Below are 19,587 nucleotides of genomic sequence, written 5' to 3'. Positions count from 1 at the left end.
TTTACGTTCTGAAATGACGCTATGATTTGTTATAGGCCAAGACTGCTGGGGGGGGGTCCTATTACACACTTTTTCTCACTTTGCTCTCCTTTTTCCCCCCTTTTATTTCCTCATATGACATTATGTACATTTGGCATTATCGTGGTCATTAACTTGTGTTTTCCTGTCTCAGGTATCCTTTGAATGGTGTTGCTGTGTTTGTTGTCCCCTCTTTTCTGTCCTCTGAAACCCCAGCTGGTGGAGGCGGATGGCCACTCAGACGCAGAACCAGACTGAGGAAGAGAAGCTTCGGTGCAATCTGTTGGTTTCCTTAGCTAGAAAATAGTTTTTTGAAGTGGCTGTCTATGTATGAATTGGACAAACTGAATTTAATTAAAAGGTTTTTTTTTTATGCAGTTTGTCTCTGTGTGGCCCTGTGATGGAATGGCGACCTGTCCAGGGTGTACCCCGCCTCTCGCCCGATGACTGATTAAGCGGGTATAGAAAATGGATGGAAGGGTTTTTTATGCATCTATATGTTTCGTTGTGAATGAAATATTGGTTTATGAGATTTCCAAACCGTTGCATTCTGTTTTTAATTAAATTTTACACCACATCTCTACTTTTTTGGAATTGGGGTTGTGTATGAAACAAAATAATGTAAATTAAGCAATTTTTCCTGAAACTAAGACGAGTCCCTATTTTATCTGAATTCATAAAGGTCAATACCCCAAAAGCAGAATTTGTATTGTCTGCAAAGTATCATCAGTTTGCTAAACATAGTAAATGTGAATGTAGCTCCTGTGTTTTTGCAGGGCTAAAACACAACAGCAGATTTTATTTTGTTAATTTCATTTGAAAAAAATGAAAAAAGTCTGAACTAGTAATGTAGCAGTGATGAAACCAGGCTTTCAGTTCAGTTCTGGAACTCTGGAAAGAAAAGGTTGACAAATTAAACACAAGTCCAATTACATACAATCCAGCTCATAACTCTATTCATGCTATACTATTTCATAAAGTGTATCGGAGCTAAGGAACCAAACAATTTAAATCTAATTGAATCTCAACTGTCTTAAAATTTCATTCTGTCTCAAATGTGAGACTTCTGTAAAGGGACAACCACTTTTCCCCTGTAGATCTTTTTTTTTGTAATAGCTCAGGTATAGGAATTCCTATAATCATCTTGCCTGGAAATTATGAGAACTTTAGTAGTTGCTCCAATAGTTAACTGAAGTTGAGTTAGGTTTCTGTAAACCCAGCCACACAAACAGGATATATTTAGCCTGCTATTTTTGTGAGATAGCCTGGTGACTGCAGGTCTTGAGAAGATTCAGTTACTTAGAGAGTCCACATTAAAACAGCAGGCAGTCAATCATGTCGGGCCATTAGTCAAAAAGGATTAAGAAGGCGACATAAGTGGTTAATAAGGAGGGGGTACTAATAAATATATCCCCCGGTTCCTGTAGCATCCACTACTGCAACTATAACAGACCCTGTCACAGTCTATGGTACATCTGCATAGCAGCAGCAAACATAAATAAATGCACATCATTAACACTTAGGTCACACATGCAATATACTCTTTCAAGCACTGAGAAGTCAAGAAACTACTTGTAAAAGCTATCCATGTCTTCCAGCACAGCGAGATGTCTTTCTTAGCAGCGAATAGAGACTTATCCAGACAGTTTCATTTACGGGACAGATTAAGAATAGAATAGAAGAGAAAAATACTTTATTCATCCGGATGAATAAAGCCCAGTCGGGGAAACTCAAAATTAGTCAAGTAACGCAAAATATTTTCTTTTAAAATATATATATATTTACAATGATTATATATTAGAACATTAATGATTATCATAAATTAATACATAAAAAACTCATTATAATGTAGATTTGTATTTAGCTAATGTTTATTCACTATTTTTATTTTATTTTTTTTATTCTATTTGCTTGTTTTTACTTTAATTGTTTACATATCTTTTACTGTATGCTGCTGCAACACAACAATTTCCCAAATTGGGATGAATAAAGTACTTATCTATATATCTATCTATCTAAATAAATACATTTGAGATAAACATCAAACTCAGCAGTCACTGTTATAAAGCCTTCTGGCTGTGGGAACAAAGGACCTCCTGAAGCTCTCAGTCCTGCAGCCTCTCACTGCAGCTGCTCCTCTGTCCTGCAGGATGCTGTGGAGAGGATGTTTATTATTCTCCATCACAGAATCTAACCTCCTCCTCATCCGTTGCTCCACCACAGCACAGAGGGTCCAGCCTTCTGCCTACAACAGAACCAGCCTTTTTCACAAGTTTGTCCAGGCGCCTACAGTTTGTGTCTGTAGTGCAACTCCCCCAGCAGACAGCAGCATAGAACAGTGCACTCTCAATGATAGTGTGATAAAACATACTCATCATATCACTGCAGACATTGAAGGACCTGAGCCGTCTCAGGAAAAAGAGACGGCTCTGGCCCCTCCTGTACACTGCGTCTATGTTGGCAGACCACTCCAGTTTATTATCCAGCACAACCCCCAGGTATCTGCAGGTCTGAACAGTCTCTATCTCCCCTCCATCAATGCAGACTGACTGGTATGGGGTTTTAGATCTCCTGAAGTCCACCACCAGGAGCAAACAGCTCTTTTTGCTCCAGCCATTGAAGGACTCCAACAAGGTCTAAGACACTGGTCTGTTCATTTTCCTGTTTACCTATCACAACAAATACTATTTAGCCCATTAAGAGTTGTACAGTTGTGAAAAAAAAAGCACATCCTCTATCAAGTTTAAGGTTTTATGTATCAGGAAAGAAAAAAAACTTTTCTTTACCAGGTCTTAAAATGAGTTAAAGGCAACCTCAGATGAACAACAGCACAAGACACATTACACAGTGTCATTGTTTATTCAACAAAAACAAAGACAAAATGCAGACTCATTGGCTGTGTTCGAAACCGCCTACTTCTCCTACTACTCCCGCTACTCCTACTAACTTTAACTTATTTAAGTTCCCGGATGCATACTAGATTCGCCGAAATGTTGAGTATGCATCATGTGGTTACTTGTCATACTTAAACTACCCAAGATGCAACATAACTTGACGTCGCCGATCGTCATTTCCTGTCAAAACGGCAGTTTCAAGCTAGCTACAACGAGGGTAGGTTCCTTTTTTTGAAAATAACCGGAAGTGCGTTACTCACTGCGGCTAGCTTTAGTAGCGCCGAATTCGTGGGAACAAAATTGTAAACAGCCGGTATTTTGTCAGATTTTCAACACATTGGGGGTCTAAACGACTACTTTCTCGCCTGAAAATGTTTCAAATGTTGCTAAAGTTATATATTTACAGAGTTTAGAGCTTAAGCGAAATGAGCTTCAGGCCGGCTGATTTCGGCTCGGGCAGGAGCGAAGTGCATTGTGTGTAAACGCTCTGCATGCTGTCTGATCGATGAGTATGCCGTTTTCAAGTATGTAGTATGTAGTAGGCGGTTTCGAACACAGCCAATGACTGCAAGGTGTCCAAATCATCAGTCCTCCACCCCCGTGCTTGATGGTTGAGGTGAGGTGTTTGTGCTGACGCTGTGCTGTGCATTTTGACCAAACCTCATCACCTACGTCTCATTTTTAGAGAGAAGAGGCTTTCTCCTGCAACCCTGCCAAGCAAGCCAAACTTGTTCAGTCTTTTTCTAACTGTGCTGTCATGAACTTTAACCTTTAACATGCTAACTGAGGCCTGTGGAGTCTGAGATGTAGCTCTTGTTTTGCTTTGCTTTTTTGCAGTTTCTCTGAACATTGCACAGTTTTACTTTGGGGTGAACTTGATGATGTCCTCCTTGGCGTTGTGTTAACACACACCTGAATGCTGCAGAGCAGCAAACTGACAAAACTGCTTTTATAGAGCTGCTCATATTTGCTGATGATCAATTAGTCTTGTGTATGTGATTAGCAACACCGGGCTGCTACTGATTCAATTTATTTAATTAATGAACTTTATTTTAATCTCTACACAGTTCCACTGCATCGGAATGGTCTGTAATAACAGCTCCAGCAGAAAGGTCATACCACCCTGCAGGGTTCTTGAGGGCAGTACAGCATTTGATACAGAAAATTAACTCTAAGGACTGGGAGGATATGATATCTCTAACCTCTGGCCAAGGTTCTGAGACCTTATAACCAGACTGCCAGTGACATGTGTTTTCCATCCATCACTGGCCTTCCATAAGCACAAGTCTGGGGAAGAGATAATAGAAGGTTAGATGTGCTCATAAAGACAGAAGCCTTTGGTGGTCAAGTCCTTCAGCCAACATAACAAATATTAGAAGGTAGAAACAGCTGTGCGGATTGTTGTCTCTACCTTTTGATATAATTCAAGAGTGTACTGGTAGCAGGAGATAGAGTATACCAAAGATAAACTGTTCAAAATTACAGATGAAAAATAGGTAACCTGTTAATGGTGACGTGACAATACTATGGAAAAAGTCTGGTCATTTGTTCACACAAAAAGAACTTAAAGCATAATTAAGCAAACTTCTCATTCATGATTAGAACACTCCTGGCCTCTCAGTGTTTCAGAGCTGACACCCCCGTGTCACTAACAGTTGGAATCAACCGGAAATGTATTTGCTTTAGTGAATTCAATTGTGCAATTTTTGTGTCCAAATGTTAGCAGGTCAAACTGTATGTATGACTACACACCATGAGAAGCGTCTTGTGTTTCCGGCTGTATCACCTTCACTGACATTTCTGGATGATCCGTATTAGGCAAACTTTTTATGCTGCTGCACAACTGCTGAACTGAATCCAACATCAAGATTGTAAATTTATTCGCCACTAGAGAGCAACAAACACCATTTTACAGCGAGGGGAGCCTGTGACTGGTGTGTGATTGTCGGTCCATAAATAAATACTGCTGCAGAAATGCTGAAGCTATGAGTCTCATTTTTACCTTGAAAACAGAATATCAGCCATTTAAAAAGGTCAGCAGGGAATAGGTGAAGAGGTAATTAACATAAATGGAATCTTTGTATAACCAATGCACTCATCATGAATACAGTATCGTGACCACTGAATAAAGATGGCCATTAACGCTGGTGTTAGTAAAGCTGGTAAATGTAGCCAGCTCTATCTATTAGGGTTTAGACTTCCATTACAGGATAATATATATATTTTTCAAAACAGAACTAAGAATAAATGAGTGCTTATGAGTGTTCATTTGTGTCACCAACAAGCTTTTATTAATGCACATTTCCACAACTCAGCTCTGCAGAGGTCAATGTGACCCTTTTCAGCCATGTGACTCAAACTGAACAGAAAGGATACACATTAGACTAATAACTGCTACACTCTGCTTCTTGCATATTCGTATCTGGAATGAGTAGAAATGAAAAAAATGTCAAACATAATCTCGAAAATTGTAAACAGTTCAAGCCTGTGATATTCTTAACTACTTTCTGTCTGCGAATGGCACTAAAACAAGAATAACCACAACCTGGTATAATTTAATACCAAATCTTCCTTCCTTTTGGTCAGAATATGTTTTAAAAAGTTTAGAAAAAGCTTTAATACTAAATGAAAAACGCTACAACCAAAGTGTGTTACAGGAGCTGTTGTATAAATGAAAGGACAAAAAACTCATAATACATTTTTTGTGATTGGTATGAATGACTGTGTTGAACCAAATCAACTTTTGACGGAATGAATGTGACTTCAGTTTTGACATGTGACATTTCTTATTTAATATTTCCATGCTATTGCTATTTCATGCAGACTGAGTTGCTTCTTCTTTGTCCGTTAAATGAAGAAATTATGTCATTTTCTATTATTCCTGACATTATTTTCAGCAGAGAATTAGGAATATTGGCAGTAAATGAGAGATTTTAGTCTCTTTTTTTTTATCTCAATTTCTGTTAAATTGCCAATAAACTTATATTTTCACTATGTCATCATTGGTAATCTTATCTGCAATCCCAATTCCAAAAATGTTGACTTGCAAATCTCCACAAAACAAATGTTATTCGCAAATGGAAAATGGAAAATATATCATATTTCAAAGATATTTTACTATTTCACAAAAACTCTTAGCTCATCTTGAATTTGATGGCAGCAACACGTCTCCAAAAATGTAGGAAAGGGAGAAACAAAAGGCTGGAAAAGTAAGTGGCACTAAAAAAAGAAATAGTCAGCGGGACATGTTGCTACTTGGGTTTAAATGCAACAGATCAGTGTGCAGACAAATGGAAATTTGAAATTCTTCTCTGAAATAGTAAACACTGCAACTTCCAGACTGAAAAAGACAGGAAGCTTGTGGTCAGCGTTCAGTTTAAAAGCCTGTATCTCTGATGGTATATGGGTGCATTTGGAACTGGTCACCAGCATATTTGATAAAACATTATTGCTGAAAGATATGTGCTGGTTTTAAAGCAAAATACGCTCAATTTGATCCATTTTTGCAGTTACCGTGGTAACAGCCTACATGTGCATAATAGGCTCCTCTGGACAGGCACTCTGAAAGCAGAGCTAAAGCACAGGAGAGAGGGAAGAGAAGAGACTTATAGATTTTATTTGGGCAAATTTTGTCCAAAAGTCCATCTTAGAATACCGAGTTCTTCTTTGAGGCATTACACAAATTGAAAATCTGTCCGTAGCTTATTATGAGCTTCTCAAAATGACACTCATTGCTGAGCAACTTTGCATAACATAAAGCCTCTGTGTACAGTGGTTTGCAAAGTAAAACATACACCACTTTTCTTTTTTTCATTTTTAAGAATTTTTTCAAATGTGCCCCCCATTTCATTTCATTTCATCAATTAGTATTATTCGTGTAGGCACATAACATGAAACATAGTGCTTCTGTAAAACAAAAGTTGTGAAATCTGTACCTCTCCCAGTCTGTGTGCAGATTTGTTCTAGTTCAACGATGGGAAACAGCATCGCTGTAAATCTAGAGCCAAACACTAAACACCTCCTCCTCTGTGTGGTCACATGTACTGTGTGTGCATGAAGCAGAATTTATGATAAAGTGCATAAGGTATGACAGATTATGTTAATACATTAAGCACAATAAAAAAAACACTTTACATTTACTTTTGGTTTTCCTATCTGGATCCACTTAAAGGTGCCATGGCATGAAAATAAATGGAGGCTTTTATATATTTTTATAGGCTTTAGTGGTCCCCTAATACGTTTTTTTCCCCCAAAATTCTGCCTTGGTGCAGAATTACAGCCGGTCCCAAAAATGAGCTTTCCTTAGGATCCTCAGAATGAGCTGTTTAGGGTCTGCAGCTTTAAATGCAAATTAGGAGGAGAAAGGCGGGGCAAAGCGGAGGGTGGGGGTGGGGGTGGGTAGCGACTAAAACTAGCAAAACCTGTTGATATGAGCTTTCTTTGACAATATGACGAACTAGTTAGTGAACAACTCTCCTAACACAGTCAAACATCAAGTAAGTGCTACACAAGACACAGCAAGACGACAAAAAAGGCGTGCGTGAAGGGGAAAGCAGGAGTGAGGATTTTGACATTCTCAGCTGATTGCTCTGGTTTGCAAAGATGCACGTAGTGCGAGTCATTTCAATCAGGGGAAAGGCAGATATCGTGCGTGCCACAACACCAACAGCAGGACGGCTATCAGAACAACAAATAAGTACACAACACTCGCATTACAGTAAATGAGGTGTCCACTTGCATACCTCATGCTATTTACTGTTAGCGACAGTGACCGAGCTACTAGCTGCAGAGCTAACGACACAGACAGACTGACCGTTTTGACTCTGGAACCATGAATGAATCATTATCCTGATGAAATGCACTGAATTTGCGGATTCATTGTTCTTCAGGAAGCTTGAAGTAGGGAGTTTTGGTCTAAAATAAGCGAGCTAACCATCTCATGGGCATGCAAACACCTCCAACAGCCCAGTTGGCAGAGATAAGAGCTTGCTAACATGACACACGCATACCTGATGCTATTAGCTGCATAGCTAATGTTGTGGAGAAATTAGAGTCGAATCCCGCGTTGGTCAGCCGTCCATTGGGGAGTTTATTGAACAAACCGTCACAGCAAATGTGCATACAGAATGTACAAAATGTCCACCGTCTTCATACTGTGAACCAACTTTATACTGGTTTAATCATAACATGCATGCGTCATCCGGACTCAATCTCTTTCTGCGACGCCGAGCGTCTGCCCTAAATGTAAACAGCCCATACTACCTTTTACCCATATTCATATGAACCAGTCAACAAGGCCCAGGATGTAACTAGGCCAGAAGTCATGAGCATGTCATGACATCCTTCTCCCACACTAACAATACAGACACTTTCTTGTGGTAACAAGCTATGTAACTATACTGTAGATACAGGAAAGCAACACAATTATAGAACTAAAGTTAAATTACTTACTTGTCCGAGGTCTGTAGTTGGGCCAAAGAGAGTTGGTACTGATCCAGGGTTAATTTTCAGACGTTCGGCAAGGCCAAAGAGCTGTGGGCGGGGAAAGGCAGTTTTGGCATAGCCATATACGGGCTCTGGGGGAAATAACCTCGACGTCACATGAGGCGCTACGTCACATGAGGCAGCTTTCCCGATCAGGCCACCTGCATGGTCACATTACCAAAGGCGGAGAATAATTTCCAGTGCATGATTTAGGTCTATCGTAATTTTTAGCCACTGGGGCCAGGCTAGGGGAACTCATATTAATGTTAAACAACCTTAAAAAGTGAAACTTTCATGCCATGACTCCTTCAAACAGGTGAAGAAGCAACTTTTAGACACCTGGTTGGTGTGGTTGGTGCAGAGCTGGAGGATACTATCCCAGATAGCAAACCGAGTCCGGACTGGATCTGTTCCGGATTTAGAGTAGGCTCCGGAGTCCACTGCTATCTGGGTACATGCCTGCCACAGCCAAACAGCAGTTTAAGTGTAACACTTTGAAGTGTTGGCGATATAGAAATATATATATATATATATATACGTGATTTGTCCTGTTGGATCTATTCAGTAGGCCACTGGTCTTATTGAGTGTCAACTACTCAAATGCAACTGTTGCACAACAGAAATGTGTACTTTCTTCTCACTGTTTCGAACTTGCAAGAACACAGTTTAGAGTTGATGAGTTAAGACCTGCTCATTGTTATTGTTTGAGGAATTTTGCTCAGGGCCCCAGACGTGTCTGACTCATCCCTGGAGAAAATCCTGACATTCTGCATGTGTGGTGTGTGTCTCATTGTCCTCCTGCTGCTCCTTCTTTCCTCCCACTGCTCAGTTCTTGCCAGACAGTCATTTCTTGTTTTTCTCCAAGGGGGTTGGGACTATTCACCATCTGGCTCACACATGGAATTTTTCACTTCCTACTCGCAGTGAAGACACAACTGCTGCAATCAGCTCGAGGAAGCACACTACTCATTGCAGCATTTCTGTCTGCTGCTTGTAAAGGATGATGAAGTAAGAGGTGCGTGTCTTTTTAAAGGGAGAAATCTGAAGGACCGAAGCCTCAAGCTGCACCTGGAAACATGAGAGTCCTCAGAGTCAGACTTGGATTATGAGTAAACTTCTTTTACCGGAGACAAAAGGATCTCAGAAAACCCTCAGAAGGAGAATGTAAGTGCACTGTAGCGTTTCAGAAGAGGGAGCTCTCGCCATGAAAGGAATGTTGAGGTAAAACTTATCCAGGCTCACAGATATGTTTGTTTCAAACCCTGTGCTTAATCCAGTCTTCATCTGAAAGACAGAATTCATTCGAAAATGAGTGAGAAGATTGAATGTATTGTTGTGCTGCTGTACTTTCACCTCAGATTTTCTGAACTACTTGTTCCAAGGTATATGACAGGGTTTATTGTCCCGGTGAGGGTCTTGTGGAGAGGCCCCTCATTCACTCTGAATCCATTCCCATTTCCTGAAGTGATGGACAAAATATTTAGATCTACTGTAAAAGTAAAAGTAAGCATTCAGTTCAATGTAAAAAAATCCAGCTAGCATCAACATAATGTGTTAAGATCAGTAAATATTTTTATATCAACATTATGAGAAACTGAGTTGGTACGGAGTCCCTAAAGGTATATGGAGGGATTTTTTTTTTTTGCGAGATCTCGCAAAAGTTTTTTTCCCACGTCAGTGAACCGGAAGTAAAACAGACACAGCAATTTCAGATGTCTCTCACTTATGTCAAAGCCATGTCTACGTGCAAGAACAGATTTGATGTCTTTATATGTTAGGCCAATACTAAAATAGAAATCAATAAACTTCTCCCACGGATGATGGGTAGGCTCCGCCATCGCTGTGTCTGTTTTACTTCCGGTTCACTGACGTGGGAAAAAAACTTTTGCGAGATCTCGCAAAAAAAAAAATCCCTCCATGTCCCTTTAGGGGTTCCGTACAAACTCAGTTTCTCATAAAGTTGATATAAAAATATATATTTTTTTTTGTGTTCTTGAGTCCTTCCTGGTCAGTTTTTGTGTGGCTCGCTGCTGTCCTGTATAGTATTTATGCAAAGAACAGATAAAAAGTGTGGCTGAGCCGGAACACTAAGAACGAAACTAGAGGTACAAAAAAACTAAGTCAATATGAGAGGAGCAAAGACCTGAGCAACAGCGAAACCAGAGAACATGGACGAAGACACGGTGGTGACAGCAATAACAGCAAGGATAAATAAACGGGGAAACTGAGGAATACTAAGAGTAAAACCACATCTAAACACAGGACTGAAAGCAGGAATAAAAGACCAAAAGACTAAATTATGAAACCACAAAAACACGAGAAGCTCAAAGGACAGTCACGAGGTTCCTCCCACTTTCCTTGCCGGAAACTCAACTTTGAGGGGTAATTCCAGGTGATTTTTCTCATTGGGGATTAAAAAATTATATTCGGATAATAAGTGTTCCATCCATATTTAGATCCAATCAGAACAGACTGGGGCTCTCAGGAGGAGGGGGACAAGAGGTGCTGTAAAGTACAGTGTGAGAAAAATAGAACCTTACTTCAGTAGACCCCAAAAAGAACATTTAGGAAAATGATGACAGTATAACTCAGCTTCTTACTGCTTCTTTAGCACAAGCAGACCTACATCTCTTTCTTCTTTTACAGGTTCAGCCTCAGGCTCGCCTACATTTTCTCATATAACCTGTTCCAGTTCTGTGGTCACACATGGATCCTGGCCAACACCATTGCCAGGTTTTTCACATTTGGTCGAGGTATGAAGAATACAGATTAATAAGTTCAGCTCTTTCAATCGCTACTGCTTTAAAAGAAAAAGAGGTCTCCATCAGGTGGCATTTATAAGTAAAGGTAAAATAAGACTTTGTCTTTCCAGATGCTTTAGCAGACACGTTTTACTCTGTTGGCTTTGTGATGAGTCTGTGCCAGCTGCTCTCCATCCTGGAGCTTTTCCACATTGCTGATGGGATTGAGAAAGCCAGACTCCTTCCTCGCTTTGTTCAAGTGTGTACCTCAGCTCACATCTAAGAAAAAAATCCTTATTGATTACATAGATGAATGTATTATCTAACCTTTTCATGCATTTGTTGATAAACAGTGGTTTTCTTTTTTTCCAGGTCATGGAGAAGAATGTTCTGCTTATCATACTCATCATGTTGGAGGAGATCCAAAGTAAACCAGTCGTGTGTTTGCAGTTCTTCTTGTGGAATATTCTGGACCTCTTACGGTATGCAAAAAGTGCATGAAACTAATAAACTGTTTTTATTGCAATACATTTTCTATATGACTACAAGACACAAGATATTGTAATAATTATAATTGTGAAAGGCCCCAGGGTTTGCACACAACTGAGTGAGGGGTACCACCAAAGAAGCAGCCCAGTGAAGCATAAGAAGTTCTCCAAAAGACATCGGGGATAAGTACAGACCAAGCCAGGAGAGGGTAGACCACCAGACTCACAGACATGGCAGGGAAGGTATTCATCAGAGCGGGAAAAATTAGTTCAAGTGTAGCCATGATGGAGCTGCAGAGCACTACAGCAGAGATACGAGTGGAACCATTGGAACCATTTTAACTCACATATTCTACAAAGACGGTCATCATTGCTTCAGAAAACAGAAAAACATATTTGGTTCATCCAAAGATAATTCCTCAAAAAGTGGAAGAAGGTACTCTGGGCAAATGAAACTAATGAGAGTAGAATCAAAATTTAAAAACCACAGGTCACTCAAAGCCATTATCTCAAATCCTTTGCTGTGGGGATGTTTATCATAAGCAGGGCCTAGGAAAATGGTAAGAATTTGAAGAAATGATGGACGGTGCAAAATACCAGCAAATTCTTGTGGAAATTCCAGAAAATTGAGGATCGTTCCGCCTTTTAGTATGTCGGTTACCTTAAGGATACTGCTAAAGTAAGACTAACATAGTTTAGGGGGAAACATTAGATGTCTTAGTCTTAGTTTAGCACAAAGTAATGGGCAAAAGTCCCTGTGGCCAGATGTGCCAATCATAGAGATATACGAGCACATTTTCAGGGAGTTTGAATTAAGTTCCCAACAGTTTAATGCCCGCTAAAAAACCTCCAGGTCTGCAGTTTGATTTTTACAATGTTATAACTGGCATTTTTGCTGGGTAAAAGTTCAGCCAGTGCATTGCCATAAAGATTTCTGCAATCAGGCAAAAAAAAATCGGGTCAAAGATACAAGCTGACACATAGATCTTGTTAAAGTGTCTTAACGCATGTTTTTACAATGTCTTGTATTGCCTCCGAATGTTTACTGATGCAAAAACAAAATGACAACAAAGTGTGAAACGTGGTGCCAGTCGCCTTATCATTGAATCTTTTGTGCAGATCTACTCTGTTTATGCATGGCCACAAAAAGGGTTTGCAGCGGCAGATTTAGAAAAAATAAAAAAAGTGAATGAACTATTTTGATATTTTTGATACTGATATTCTATATTGGTCTGGAGCCGTCCTTCTGGAGCTTAATTCAAAGCCTGGGTCCTCAGGTGGAAACACAGTTAGGTGAAGTGGTTTTAAGTGGAAACCCACCTAAAGAGTAAATTGCAAACTGTAAAAACAACTGTAAAACCTTAACTTAAGCACATCTTTTACATGCTCCAGTGATTTAACTCACCAACTCATTTAGCATAGACTATAATAACGTGCCCTGAAAACTTAGGCTAACATTTTGATGTGTTTTGTGTGATGACAGGTACCCTCATGAGCTCCTGTGTGTTATGGATACACCCTCCATACCCATGTTGTGGATTCGCTACTCTCTCTGGATACCGTTATACATCCTGTCAGCCACTAATGAGGGTAAGTCAACATTATTAACTGCCATCATATTGTGAGTGATGAACAATACTCAAATTTGCTTTGTGATAATGTCTCGTAGGCTCGTGTTGTCGAAGGGAAGTGGAAGTTAGAACAGGAAATGAGTTGGCAAAGAACATGATATGGTAACGATACAGGAAGTGAGCTAAGAAAACACTTTCCACTTGAGTGTGTGACAGAGCCCTTCTGATCCCTGCAACCCTTTAATGAAGCTCCAGTATAGTGTCACAGTGTCACACAGTTATATAATGACTTACTGCAAGGAAAAATATGGGCCCATTCAAAACATCCCTACTGCTGCTTTAAATATTGCTGTTCCAAAGTGTTCCATTTCAGCCAACTCTACTGTTTCTGTCTTCTTTAGCTGTCACTATTTACCAGGCCCTGCCTTACATTGAGTCAGCAGCCTCCTACTCTACGTATATGCACCTCCCCTTCGCCCTGAAGCTCTATCTGCCTGTTCTTGCTCTGGGTAAGAAGGATAAGCACAACATAAACAGCACACACATAGTAGGGTTTGTTGCTGCGGTTACTGACAAGATGGCAAAGTATGATCCATGTGTAGTCATATCTGTAATAAGTCTCAGTCAGTAGTTCTTTACAGCTTTTTTCTTTTCTTTTTTTTAAATCTGCCTCTGAAAACTTAATTTGCTTTTGAGTTTGTGTCCAAGCATAAATGCAAACCAAAAGATAAGCAGACTTTCTTGAATTTCTCGACCTTAACCTTTCATCCTAAAGGTCCATTTTTAATCTCACGACCTAATGCTCATCATGAACCTGGTTGTGAAAAAGGATTCCCAATTGCACACACTCACTTCCTCCCCTCAACTTCCCTCCTTGCATCCTAGTCCCTCCCAACAGAGACACATGCAGAGCAGAGGAGAAAATAAAATAAGTCACAAAATAAGACATCCTTGCTTCAGAGTCATTTCAAACCAAAGTCACTGTTTCACTCCAGCCTGTCACTGAATCTTATTTATTCTCTTACACGATTCAACACATTTATTTACTTTAAATTCAGTTTAAAACATGTCACAGCCCCTTTAGGACACACTGCTGCATGCTCACTTATAGCTCTTCTATAGCTCTCCTCTCTGTCTACCAGGTGCAATCTAGGAATTTGAATCCTTCAAAATATGTGGCTGTGAATAATTACTGGGTCACAGAGAGGAGGACGGTGGACAGAGGAGACGAGAAGGCTAAAATTGGACAAATGAGATGATCTCCTGGAATAAAAAAGACTGAAAGAAATAACAAACATCAGTGTATAAAAGTTATATAACTAGAGAGAATGGATTCACGTCCTTTCAGTCAGACTGCCAGAGTGATTGCAGGGACTGTGTTTAAATGGTTCTCAAGTTTATATGCCAATATCCTGTAAAGAGCCAAACCGAGGTAACAATAACAGTAACACCAGTGAATCAAGGTTGACTGTAGCTGTTTCAATTCAATTCAATTTAATTCAGTCTTATTTATATAACTCAAAGGCTCCTCACTGTACTAGAAGCCAAGGAAAAACTATCTAGAGTAACTATATAGACGATTTCTCCCTGAAGCGCTCAAGTCCAAAGATAACAACTTCAGTTTTGTCTGAATTTAGAAGTAGACAGTTCTGAGTCATCCAGAGGAGATCATTGGTAACTTTCACCAGTGCCTTTTCTGTGCTATGATGCACTCTGAATCCTGACTGAAACTCTTCAAACAGATTATTTCTGTGGAAATGACAATGAGTCGGAGATGAGACTCAGTGAAGGATAGGGGCACGGACCTATTCTCTAGGGCTAGAGCTGGGTAGAATAGTTCTCGGGGCAAAGTGAGCATAGCTGGAGAGTATAAAAGTGGTAGGCTAGAGGAAATAAGCTTCAGGTTTGTCCTTGTGGCTGGCAGAAAGTAACGTCAGTTAGAGGCCTTAAAATGCATCAGGGAAGAAAGAGATGTGTGGTAAAGGAAGGGCAGTGTGGCCGCATCGATCAGTACTTTTTAAGAAGTCAATCGAGTAAGTCGGCAGGTAGAAAACCACAGTCCGAAGGATATCAATAACACAGCTATGGAGGTGGAGGAGGAGGTTCTAAGAAGGGATGCAGCTGATACTGAGGTGAACAGGCCAGTTAGAGAGAGAAATATGGAGCAGAAAGCTAGAGTTAAGTGGCCTAGGGAAAATAGCAACAAAGAATAAAGATAATAAAGATTTGTCAATAATATTGGGTAGGTTAGGAGGAAATGCAAGCGATAGGCTAGAGAAGATGGGAGATATAATTTATTCCTATGGTGTAGAGAGATTTGGGGAGCAAGATAGAAAGAGGGTTGAAAGAGTACATTTAGGTAAGTCTAGACAGCAAAAAGAGATGGAGAAATTGGTTAAGGAAAGAAGAAATTTAAGAAAGCAGTGGAAAAAAGCTACAGAAGAAGAGAGAGGGAATTAATGTTTTGCAGGAAGAATTGAGAGGCAGGCTAGCAATACTTACAAGGGCTGAATGTCTTAGGAAAAAGAGAAAGAAGAAAGAATATGTAAGGACGGCATTTTATAGGGACCCGTTCAAGTTTGTTAAAGGGTTGTTTAACCAGGAAAAGGGAGGGCAGCTTAAGGCAACAAAGTCAGAGGTGGAAGAGTATCTAAGAAATACATATTCTGATCCTGAGCAGCGTAGAGTAGTAGGCCTTCCACCTGACATGCCACCATTAGGAGAGATGGCTCATAAGATGGACGTTAGACCACCTAGGTGGAAGGAGGTTGAGGAGGTAGTCAGGCGTGCAAAGGCTTCGTCGGCCCCAGGGCCAAATGGAGTCCCCTACCGGGTTTATAAAAGTGCACCTGATATCCTAAAGTTTTTGTGGAGGCAATTAAGAATAGTTTGGGAGAAACAGGTTATTCCTAGAGCATGGCGTAGGGCAGGAGGCGTTCTTATTCCAAAGGAGAAAGAGTCGTCGGACCTGAGTCAGTTCCGGATGATCTCTCTTCTAAATGTAGAGGGGAAGATTTTCTTTAGTTTAGTTACATAGAGATTATCTAGTTATTTAGAAAAGAATAGCTTATACTACTGTGCAGAAGGCAGGAATACCAGGCTTCGCAGGGTGTTTAGAGCACACTAGTACTAGAATCCGATGATTTGGCATCACATTCAGACAGCCAAGATTGAGGGAAAAGACTTGCATGTTATATTTCTGGATCTAGCAAATACATTACAATACAGGTAATGTAATGCAAATGCATTTGGTTCAGTGCCAGAGAGCCTTGTATGGAAAGCGTTTTTGTTGAGTGACTTTAAAATGTATTCACTGAGGAGGGAGACCCTTTAGTAGTTCAGAGCCATGTTTATGTATTCCATCAGTTTTCTTTAAAGCAAAACACAGTCATTGCTGTGCCTTGTGTATGTGTTCTCATTAGAAAGGGTAGACCAGGGATGCACTGCAGCCACGTGCTCGCTCAAAGGGCGCTTGTTGAATTTTTCCTTAATATTGTACAGACCTCCCAAAGTAAAGTGCCCCAGGCAAAACAAGTCGGATGGATTTTTATCAAAGTGGACACTTTTTTTTTACTTGCAACTGCACGTTATTTAATTGTTTTTATATACTCCATGTTTCGCAGTACATAACATAAAATAACTCAAAAGAAAACCTTGGATGAGTTGGTATCGAAACTTTTGGTTGACAGTGAGTGGATGAATATCAAAAACAGCCATCTTTTAGTGACAAATTCAGAATTAGTAGAGAGAATAGAGAGCACACTAATTTCCTTTTGGCCAACTTTCTAAGAGTATAACTGTCTTTTTAGGATCCTCGATAACAGTCTGGCAGCTGCTGAAAGAGAGGCAACGCCATCTGGAGAAATGGATCAAGAAGAAGAGGAAATGACACAAATAGTCAAAGAATTGACTGGACAGTTCGAGTCTTTCAGGAATATATACCAGAGTATAATCATACAAGGACTGTAAAATATGTTGCTTTGCGTGTATGTTTTGGTGTATTTTTTTTAGCAGATTTTTTTTACAGAAAGAGACACAAAATCAAGTCTGTTAGCAAGTATTCATCAGTTGCACTTTTAATGAAAACACTGCTGGGACAGATCCCAAACATTCATCCTTAATACTTTCAATGGCCGAATATGAGCTAAAATGACAGTCCAGTTTCTCTTAAGCTTGCTTTCCCAATGGCCACCACTTCATCTGTGTACGACGGGTCCAAGCGGGAAAGATCATGTCTCTGCGCACGTTACTATGGTAACAGCATGTTGTTGTTCCTCTTGGGGCTACCAGCCATAAGCTCTGGTCCACACAGCTTTCTTCTTGAACTCAGCAGAGGACTTCAGAGCCAAGAGAGCAGCTGAAACAATGATGCACAGATGCTTTAATCATGGAAGTGAAGCAAAAAGACATGAAACTAGTGGATGAATGATGTAAAAGTTCAATGAAAAGATATGCATGAGTGCGTCAGCTTCTACCTGTGTGAATGTCTGCAAGATGCAGCCACTGCAGACTTTATTCTCTTGTTTTGGTATTTTATTCTAACTTTATAGTCACTTCACATGAGCAAAACTCATTACAAATATATGGAGCAGTGATAGAAGAGAAAAAACGCAAAGTCCTGATGTGGCATTCTGTAAATGTAATTAGGTTAGATGCTAAATAACAACATCTACATTTCTGTAAGGTCTGTGATGTTAGGTTGTAATAAACAAAAAAAGTGTAATTTACTAAAAATAACAAAATGATATCAGACACTTTGTTTCTAAATTATTTGCTAAATTAATTTCTATATTCTTTCATTACTTTAACATCAGCCACTTGCTTATGTTCTGATACATATCATACTTCACATTACTGCGTGGACATTGCGTGGACGGCAATTTAAGCTCGTTGCCATCACCAACCTGACCCTTTGATGTCAGTAACTGTTACACACTGATACTATGCATGTGAGTGACCTGTTGCATTTGAGTTGTTCACCTTTGGCTGTGCTGATGGTCGTGGCCGACAGATTCTGTTCAGGACCTTCTGTTATGCTGAGGAGCCAGTCTATAACCTGAGACATGCAACACAGCCATCATGAAATCATTCACATATATGTGCAGTATACATACATATGGACGGTCAGACAGACAGACATGTGCTTATGTGTGTGTTGGAGTTGCACAAACACTAACTTTCTGTGTCTGGCTGCTCCACGGCTCCTTGTCCAGCAGCAGTGGCAGGCTGTGGGACATTCCCAGCAGGCATTGCGGCAGGGCAGTGTCAGGGAGCGACTCCTCCACGTACAAACTGTGTGTTAATGTCAGAGGCTTGGAGTCGGGCTGCCATGGAAACCATTGGGCCCTGATGCCAAAGAGGAGGGGCATGAAGAGGTCGGCCCAGGAAACGACAGCAGCAGCAAAGAGCTGGAACAGGAAGTCTGTGGCCTGCAGTCAAAACAGGGAATCCACTTTCAATGTAGCCACACAAGACTGAACATCCGGGCATCAGGGGACCGTGTGTGACCGATGCAACAGTGGAAACAGATATTTGCACAAATACAAATGTAAATGTTTTTACAGTTGCAAGAATACTTTGTATAAACAGATTTGTCCCGTTGTCCTCGTATGTGACAACGTTAGGCCATAACCACAGCTGTATGATAATCCGTAATGCTATCCAAGAATTTAAGTGACCAACACTTCTTGGTATGAAATAGTATATCATGTAATGACTTGAGTATTAAGGTGCACCTGCATGTTAAAGCTGCTTTAACACAACAACAGTTCAGCAGTCCTTCACCTCGTACGTCTGTTGAGCTCCACTGTGCTCAACAGTCAGTTCATGTCTTTTTATGGCTGATTAAATGAACTATTAACTATCAATATTAAACTACGGATGGTAGTTGAGTACCACTGAATTAATTCTTTTTTTATTTATTTATTTATATAGCGCCAAATACAACAAATGTCATCTCAAGGCACTTAGATAATAAAGTCCAATTCAAGACAATTGGAATTCAATTCATTGTAATCATAATTATTCAGAATTAGAGCACAGAGTGAACAAGAATGTAAATCTGTAGATTATAAAACCAAAAGTCAGACAACTTGATTCTATAGTCTTTTTTCTTTATGTTGGTATGTTGGTGCAGCTTTGAGCGAGAGAAGAGGCGAGAAAGGCAAAAAGCATGTGTCTGGATGAGAGTAAAAAAATGAGCAGGCTGTCTCTGAATCTCCAGTTAGACCGCACTATCTTTCCAAAAGACTCATGATTATGATGTTTCAGTTGAACACTGTCATACACAAAATGATTCATGTTCATTTTTACACCATTATTATAGGATCAGGCTACATATAATTCAGTAATTCAGACAACCCTTATAAAGAAAACTGTTAATCATTATTAT

At 39.9% G+C, this 19,587-nt stretch overlaps 2 protein-coding genes across 3 annotated transcripts in view; one reads left to right on the top strand and one right to left on the bottom strand.

Moving 5' to 3' along the window:
- Window positions 1–9,238: 9,238 nt before the first annotated feature.
- hacd4 (3-hydroxyacyl-CoA dehydratase 4) lies at window positions 9,239–17,941 on the top strand. Of its 2 annotated transcripts, none has more exons than XM_075450598.1 (7): window positions 9,239–9,560; window positions 11,043–11,149; window positions 11,269–11,396; window positions 11,510–11,619; window positions 13,109–13,215; window positions 13,598–13,705; window positions 17,006–17,941. In XM_075450598.1, exons 1-7 carry the CDS (start codon window positions 9,502–9,504, stop codon window positions 17,083–17,085), a joined length of 699 nt encoding a protein of 232 aa, XP_075306713.1. In that variant the 5' UTR covers window positions 9,239–9,501; the 3' UTR covers window positions 17,086–17,941. The 2 variants fall into 2 exon arrangements, with proteins under 2 accessions (XP_075306713.1, XP_075306714.1); XM_075450599.1 differs by having other exon boundaries at window positions 9,239–9,617.
- The window catches only part of focad (focadhesin), an 86,949-nt gene continuing 84,608 nt past the window's right edge, over window positions 17,247–19,587 (bottom strand). Inside the window, exons 42-44 of the mRNA XM_075450597.1 lie at window positions 18,374–18,625; window positions 18,177–18,252; window positions 17,247–17,553 (exon numbers count right to left, since the gene is read on the bottom strand). Of these exons, the coding sequence (XP_075306712.1) occupies window positions 17,480–17,553; window positions 18,177–18,252; window positions 18,374–18,625 (402 nt within the window). The 3' untranslated portion in view covers window positions 17,247–17,479. The remainder of the gene's footprint in view (window positions 17,554–18,176; window positions 18,253–18,373; window positions 18,626–19,587) is intronic.

This window comes from Odontesthes bonariensis, chromosome 19 (assembly GCF_027942865.1).
Source record: "Odontesthes bonariensis isolate fOdoBon6 chromosome 19, fOdoBon6.hap1, whole genome shotgun sequence".
In the NCBI taxonomy this organism is placed as follows: domain Eukaryota; kingdom Metazoa; phylum Chordata; class Actinopteri; order Atheriniformes; family Atherinopsidae; genus Odontesthes; species Odontesthes bonariensis.
This window is presented reverse-complemented; position numbering and strand designations above follow the sequence as displayed.